The sequence below is a fragment of the Benincasa hispida genome, chromosome 11, assembly GCF_009727055.1.
Source record: "Benincasa hispida cultivar B227 chromosome 11, ASM972705v1, whole genome shotgun sequence".
NCBI classification, from domain to species: Eukaryota; Viridiplantae; Streptophyta; class Magnoliopsida; order Cucurbitales; family Cucurbitaceae; genus Benincasa; species Benincasa hispida.
In genome coordinates, this window is record NC_052359.1 from 38,613,809 (window position 1) to 38,621,724 (window position 7,916).

Below are 7,916 nucleotides of genomic sequence, written 5' to 3' on the forward strand. Positions count from 1 at the left end.
TATAGATAAGGATTTTTATTAAGTTAATTTAAAAAAAATATCTATTTAATTTAAATAGAGCATATTTTTCAAAAATTTTAATTAAACTCTATGCATCCTTCTCTAGAATTTTCATACCGGTCCAACAATAATATTACTAATTTATAAAAATTTATGGCTGAATTTAACAAAAGTTAAAGAAAGGGTAAAAGTTGTCCTTATTTGTGCCTAAAATTCCAATGGACCAAATTTGATAGTTTATGGTAAAAATTTGACACACCATGCCAAATTTAGGGCATCAGCTGTAATTTTCTCCCATTATATACAACTACGATTACAAGTGCCTCCTTTTTCCTTTTAATCCATAATATTCTAATTATTTTCTTTAATTTAAATATCAATTATTAATGACTAAGTTATAACAAATATCCTTAATTTTCTTCATTGATTTTAAAATACTCCTAAACTTTAAAAAATTGTAATATTATTAAATGTTTCAAAATACCCTTAGAATAGAAATATTTTAGAATATCAAAATTAAAATGATGTGATCTAAATTTTATTTCTAGGTCAATACCACTCCATTTTATATCTCAATTTTCGTCCAAAATTTTAAAGAATTTCTAATCCAAAGATATTTTTAAAATATTTGTAAAAGTTTAGGGGTACTATTCCTACTTTTGAAAATATAGGGATATTTCTGAAACAAATAGCAAAGTTGAAGGATTTTTTTTTTTAAAACTAAACCCTAACTAATTTGAAATAAAACCTTAATTGCATTTCAAAATAATAATAATAAGGGAAAATTGTAAAAAATCATCCCTAAATTATGGAACTGGTTACAATCACAACCATAAACTTTTAATTTGATCAATTATTCAAAATGGTTGCAATTAGACCCTTATATTAAATTAAATTTTATTTGTGAAAACTAAAAATATGTTTTATATATTTACAAATAAAATTTAATTTAATAAAAGAGTCTAATTACAACCATTAAGAAACTACAAGGGCTTAATTGAGAAAACTAAAAGTTTATAAATATAATTGTAATCAAACTCATACTTCAAGGGTGATTTTCACCATTTTTCTTAATAATAATGTATAATTTGTTTTATTATATATGTTAGAAATTAGAAAAAAGAATGAAGAGATATATTGATACAATAATTTAGCTACTGCTATTCATAGAAAATAATATTTTTTATTTCTTAAAGTTAATATGTTGAATGGGAAAATCAAATCTCAAACATAGAAGTTGCTACTATAAATTCAGGCAATTAAAATATGCTTATGTCGGCAGAAATTTTTTTTAAAAATATTACTACAAAAGTAAACCATATAATCATTGTTTCACAAAGATAAATGCAACTAAGAATCATACACAAGAAGGTTAATGCAATTTGGAGCATGTGTATTTCTCTAAATCAAAGTAAAACAGGTCTATAATTATTAAAAATTAGTTTAGTGTTTGATTTTACACTTTTAAACATGGATATTTTGTTATTATACGTAGAATGAAAAATCAAACTTCGAGATTGATTGTATATGCATTATATCAGTTAAACTATATTAATTTACACTTAAACACAATTTGCTTACAATTAAAATTGAGTGTGCTAAGGAAAATGTCACTTGCTTGATTTGAGCTGTTTTTGAAAGTGAACATTTTCCTTACAAACCAACACAATTTTTTTCAACCTACTCTATTTCACTCACATGTTTCAAGTCACTCAACAATAGACTACGTATGTTTCACCATGAAGTTTATATTGAATGGACTCACGTTTCAAATTCACTGAAAGTAGAGTTGCTCTAGGATAAAAATGTTTAACCAAGGAGCTTCTATTGAATAATCCATTGCAAAGAAAGGTATACCTTGGATGCTTATGAAGTAACTATCAAAATCATGTTGTTCCATTCCTACATAGTCTTATGATATTCACAATACCAGTTCATTCATGGCTCTTTTGCTTGGCTACATCAAGCTAAGAGTTACAAAAAAGTGAATAAGTTATAAGTTTACTCCTAAACTTTTAAATTTGTGTCTAATAAAAATTTCTAAAGGATTCTTAAACTTACAATTTTGTATATATTAGACTCCCAAAATCTCAATTTGATGTATAATAGATCCTGGAATTTCTAAAAAAGTGAATGTCAACTACTTATTAGACACAAAATTGGAATTTAATAGATCTATTAAACACTTTTAAAGTTCAAACACAGACATAAACTTGGAAAGTTAGATCTATCGAACACTTTTTAAATCATAACGGATAAAAACTTCAAAGTTCAGGGACTAAAATTATAATTTAACCAAACAAAGGTATGAATCAATTAAAGTATGACAGACTAACATTGGACATATCCATTCAACCGTATCATTTAAGTAAAGAAAATGAAGAAATCCGAGAGAGGGATTGTCTTCATTCTTCAACCCAGGAGCCAATTTCGATACAAATGAAGAAGATTGGCATTGTATGATTTATTGAATGTTAAAATAAAAATAGAATTCAAGAAAATAAAGGGAAAGCGAGGGCGAGAGAAAGAAAAAGTAATCAAATTAAAAGTAGTGAAATACGCTAAAATGAAGGAATGAGAACAATATTTTTTACCCTACACAATGAAATTAACCCATAAGAACTATTTCTTAGTTCGAGTCAGGTTATACACATCTCGACTAATCTCACGAGACAACCTATCCGACCCTACCACATTTGGGTGCCAAGAAAACTAGTAGGATACAAAATCCTAAGTAGGTCCATCATAGATTCAACCCACTTCGAGTCTTTTATTAAACTCACAACCTTTTTTATCATAAGACCAACCCATGATGGTTAGATTGCCTAATTAAAAACCAAATTCCATTTTCAGATGAAGTTAATATAAGAAATGTAAATAAGAGAAAAAATATAATTCTCTTCCAATCAACATGGCCTTCAGTTTAATCATAACTTTGGCAAGAATACTGCCTTGAGATTGACAAATATCAGTCAGTTTAAACACATTCTGAAGTTGAAGATTCAGTACATGGTGACTCAAAGAAGAAATGTTACAAATACCATAAAAACTTGGCAAAACAAAGAGAATTTAGAAAGAGAGCAGAAGTGAAAATTCAATATTATTTAACTGATACAGAATGGTCTTTATATACATTATCCCCCTCTAGCAATGCTTACAACTAAACAATATTAGATTCCACGAACTAACCAGATACTAAAAAGAAAATAGAATACACTGAAACATGGGAGCCGTGATTTGATACAGATGACTTATAACACGTGAATCAATAGAAAACGTATTAAATATCCAAACAATTTACTTTCTTCAGATACAATTTCCTTCTTATACGCTTGTATGCAAATTGATACAGTGAATGAGATGAATAGAACTTACGAGTTTGATGCATCACCTGTAGGCCCAGGTCGGGCATTTAATAAATGCTGGAGGGCTTTGACAACAATGCTCATGTTTGGCCGGAAATCTGCCTCATACTGCACACACAAGGCAGCAACAGCTGCTAACTGCAATAAAGTTGCATCAGATATTAGGTTCTTGTTACAGCTAACTTAACAATGGCAAGATCCTCAGAATTCCTTTATTTTGTTTTCCTGGTCTTCACTTTCTCAAGAAAAATTAGGGCATGTTCGGGAATGATTCTAAGATGGTCAAAATCACTTTTATCATTTTCAAAATCACTTCAAAACATGCTCTTAGGGTGTGTTTGGATTAACTTTTAAAGTGTTTAATTTTGAAAATAAGTCATTTTGGAAAAAGTTAAAGTGTTTGGCAACCACTCAAAATAGCTTTTTAAATACTTTTAAAATTTATTTTAAACAGATTTTATCAAAAGAGTTTAAATAAAAACGACTTTCTTGAAAAACATTTTTTCTCGAGTCAATCCAAACGGGCTCTTAATCATTCAAAATCAATTTTGATGATATTAAAATTGCATTTAAAAGTGAAAATAAATGATAAATTAATATTGCCTGACTAGAGGAGTGTTCAAAGTGATTTTGAACATGACATTGGTGATTTTAACAATTTCAAAAGCATTCCTAAACAGGCAATTAGTTGTCCACTTGATAACTATACAGTACATCATGCTATGTTGTGCATAACAATAACATAAGGTTGATAAACAATTTAGGTTCTTACAAGAAGCTTTTGAATGAATTCTAAACGCATCATATGTCAACTCCCCCAAGAACAGATATCCCAATGCTCAACCTCTCCAAAGTAAAAAAGAAATGGAGAATTACTAAGCATTATTCAAATTACCTTTGCAACCGCCTTTGGGGGGTAGTCTCCGCCAAGCCTTCCATCGACACACTGCCTAACTTTATCTTCACTCAGCTTTGGAATAGCCTAATTAATTAAGATAACCCTGTAAGTTAACTTGCATGCCGAGCAGATAAAAAGAATGAAGTGGCAAGAGGGGAAAAAAAATGTAGAAGGGGAAAATGTGAGAGCCAAGGAGCGAAAGGACAAAAGAAAATCACCCAAGTAACTAGACTTTGTTGTCCTCGTGGAAGCGTAGGATCTACAGGTTTTCTCCCTGTCAGAAGTTCAAGCAAGACTACGCCAAAGCTATATACATCACTCTTGGCATTCAATTGACCAGTCATAGCATATCTGCCAAATAATTTTTACGAGAAACATAGTAAATAACTGTTATGGCTCAAGAGGCACACAATTCTTTTTTATTGAGAAACCAAAGTTTTTTTGAGAAAAATAAACGAGTACAATAGGGAAAGAGGCATGCAGTTCTCTCCGGGGTGAAAAGTACTACTACGTAATAATCAATTACCAGTGAGTAATGGCTTATTGAAAATCATTATTCACTGGTAAAAGAAGATCAATTTCACTTTGGGTTCACAAATTCTCTTCCAGATGTGATTGTGTACCAGCTGAAAACACTAAGGTTCGACGTTGGGAGAATTGATCAGTAGCTCAACGGTGAATTTCAGACACTTTGAAGTTTCTTGTTTCACTTAACACGTGATTATGTCACAACTCCAGAAAAGGGCTGGAGATGAAAGTTATTCATGAAGGTGAATAACGAAGTTGGCCAACTGAATTTTAAGTTGAAATCCAATGAAGCCAAAAGAAATAGAATTTATGATAGAAAATGTTATATTAGTAAAAGCCATTTAAATATTAGTTTCTCAATTGGTTAGAGTTAGACAGCTTACTCAGGAGCATGATAGCCAAAAGTTCCAAGAACACGGGTAGAGTGAAGACGTGCTGCCATATCAGGAGCTTGATTGGACAAATCAAAGTCAGCAATTTTAGCAACATCATCATCAAAGATGAGTACATTGCTGGACTTAATATCACGATGGATAATGTGGGACTCAGCCTTTTCATGCAAATACTCGAGTCCTCTAGCAGCCCCCACAGCAATTTTCACACGTTGTGCCCATGATAGAACGGGACCTGGTTGTGCTCCTTTCACTCCTTTTCTTCCTGTGTAAAAAGTGCACGACAATACATAAGACTAATAACTTGAAAAACAGTGAAAGGCATATTGGCAGTAGATGTCTCGGTATGCATATACAGGACCAGAAATTAACTTAAAACTTCTAAAGCTTTTGACCAGTAAAATTTTGGCATGATTTTATGTACCATGAAGAATATCATGAAGTGATCCATTAGAAGCATACTCGTATACTAGTATGCGTGAACTCCCATCAACGCAATAACCAAGCAATTGAACAAAATTTCCATGCTTCAGCCTCGAGACCATGGAGACCTATACATTTATCATCCTTTAGCCTTGGTAAATATAAGGGATAATTGCAAATATAAACATTAAACTCAAAGTATTAGCAGATATAACATAATGTAAAATAAATTACAAATATAGCCAAATTTAAATAGTCTATCAGTGATAGACCATATTATTGGTAGAAATCTATCAGTGATAGACCATATCATTGGTAAGAGTCTATCAACGATAGAAGTCTATCGCTGATAGACCTGGGAGTCTATCAACGATAAAAGTCTATCGCTGATAGACTTAAGCTATATTTGTAATTTTTTTTTAAAATGATGTTATACACTTGGTTATTATTCCTAAAAATGCTACCAATTGCAATTACCCTAAATATAAATGATAAAAGATGTTTCTTTTTTTTTTTTCTTTTTCATTTGAATGTTATTGGGGGGTGGCTCTGAATAGAAACCTGTGCTAAAAACTCATCATCAGGCTGTTTGCTTGCATCTAACTTCTTGATCGCAGCAGGCTGCCCGTTTTTAAGCATCCCATAGTATACTCTCCCATATGAACCCTCTCCTATCAAAGCTTCATTTCCAAAGTTGTCTGTTACTTCTGACAGTTCTTCGAAGGGTATGGTAGGCACTAATATTGGTTGCATTTTGACAGCTTGAGTGACTGCTGGTGCAGCTTCGGGTTTATGATAACCCCCATTGTTTCCTATGAGAGAATATTCAACATAAAAATTACAAACTTAATTAATTACGTTAATTCCATTGCAGGCATTGTTGGGGAGGGGGAAGGTAAAGTCAATCGGTGGACATTAGAGGGAAAACACCTTGTTTGACATCGAAAATAAACCCTTGTAATTGTTACTAGATATGTTTATGACTCTTCTGACAGTGCTAAGAGAATACCTGTATTTTGTTTTCCTGCATACCCGCCTCCATTGTCAGCTGCTTTCTGAATTTCATCTTCCTCACAGCAGCTAAAGCAGCTCATTTTTTCCCACTAATTGATCCCCTAACAGACCAAAGTCCGCATTCAATTATCTCTAACTGGAGAAAATTTCTCTTTCAAGTAAATAAGATTTCACAAAAAGGAGATGGATAACTTCTTGGGAAGCTGGCCAATCAATACATTATACTTCACCACATAACTAACTCTAGTTAAAACCAGATTTAAGAACTTCTATGACCGTGGAAGAAAACGTACAAATTAGATCAAATGCCCAAAAACGCAGCAAAAGTCTCAACAAACTTTAACACACATTAAGAAAAACAATCTCCTTCACCAAAAGTGAGTCGCACGAAAAGTTAAAAACTTAAAATGCATCAAAGCCTTACTTTAGATCTGCCAAACCACTTAAATATTAACGCCACATAAAGGGGGAAAAAAAACATTTCATCGCTTCAAACTCAAAGAATTGCAGCAGACAGTACAGCCGCGACGCATCAACCCTTCTAGTTCAACCGTCTAATTTCCAGATCAAAGAAGTAGCAGCCGATGAGCCAACAAACTAATTGTTTAAAAAAAACGCCAAGAAACAACAAGTCAATAAACTCGAATCATCAAAATCAACATAATCCCCTTTAATTTTCGAAAACCTAGCCATCACCAAGAGTACAAGAACACTAATCAACACCACCAAAAGCTTGGTATAAGTAAAGAGATCCATCTATACCAGAAAAACAGAGCAATCTGACAAACTTTAAGAGCTGAAAACTTCGATCGGAGTGAGAACAAAACTGTAAAGACGAGTAGAGTATCTGTGTACCGTCGTTCTGGTACTTCGTGATCTGGGCTCCGGAGCCGGCGAAGATTGCGCTGCGAATTTTGTTCTCTAAACTTATATCTCTATTATTATTATTTTTTTCTTTTACTTTTTTCCATTTCTTTTATCAAAAGGTGACTTTATTGCCTTTTTTTTCTTTTCTTTTTTCCTCTATATCAAATTGAAAGACTAGTCAAATTTCACGTCCTACTGTAATAGGCTCCACCACTAAAAAGTGAAGTTTCTTAAAAAAGAAAATATTAATGAATTTTAAGCTAAATTATAGAAAATTCCTTAAACTTTATATTAGTATTAATTTAAAAAATACTTTTAAACTTTTAAAAAGATAGAGTAATATTTATATGAAGTTAGAGGATAGAGTTAGTTATTATAGTTTATGAAGTTATAATAGTTTGGAGTATTGAATAATTTATGTTTGGGATG

At 31.7% G+C, this 7,916-nt stretch overlaps 1 protein-coding gene across 2 annotated transcripts; it reads right to left on the reverse strand.

Annotated features, from left to right (window-relative positions):
* Nucleotides 1-3,068: 3,068 nt before the first annotated feature.
* Nucleotides 3,069-7,625, reverse strand: LOC120091595 (pto-interacting protein 1-like). Of its 2 annotated transcripts, none has more exons than XM_039049693.1 (8): nt 7,476-7,625; nt 6,616-6,721; nt 6,168-6,418; nt 5,608-5,734; nt 5,175-5,448; nt 4,482-4,614; nt 4,261-4,347; nt 3,069-3,503 (listed from the first exon to the last, which is right to left on the reverse strand). In XM_039049693.1, the coding sequence occupies exons 2-8, from the start codon at nt 6,698-6,700 to the stop codon at nt 3,372-3,374; spliced, it is 1,089 nt and encodes a 362-aa protein (XP_038905621.1). In that variant the 5' UTR covers nt 6,701-6,721; nt 7,476-7,625; the 3' UTR covers nt 3,069-3,371. The 2 variants fall into 2 exon arrangements, with proteins under 2 accessions (XP_038905621.1, XP_038905620.1); XM_039049692.1 differs by having other exon boundaries at nt 7,383-7,584.
* Between the last annotated feature and the right edge of the window lie 291 nt (nt 7,626-7,916).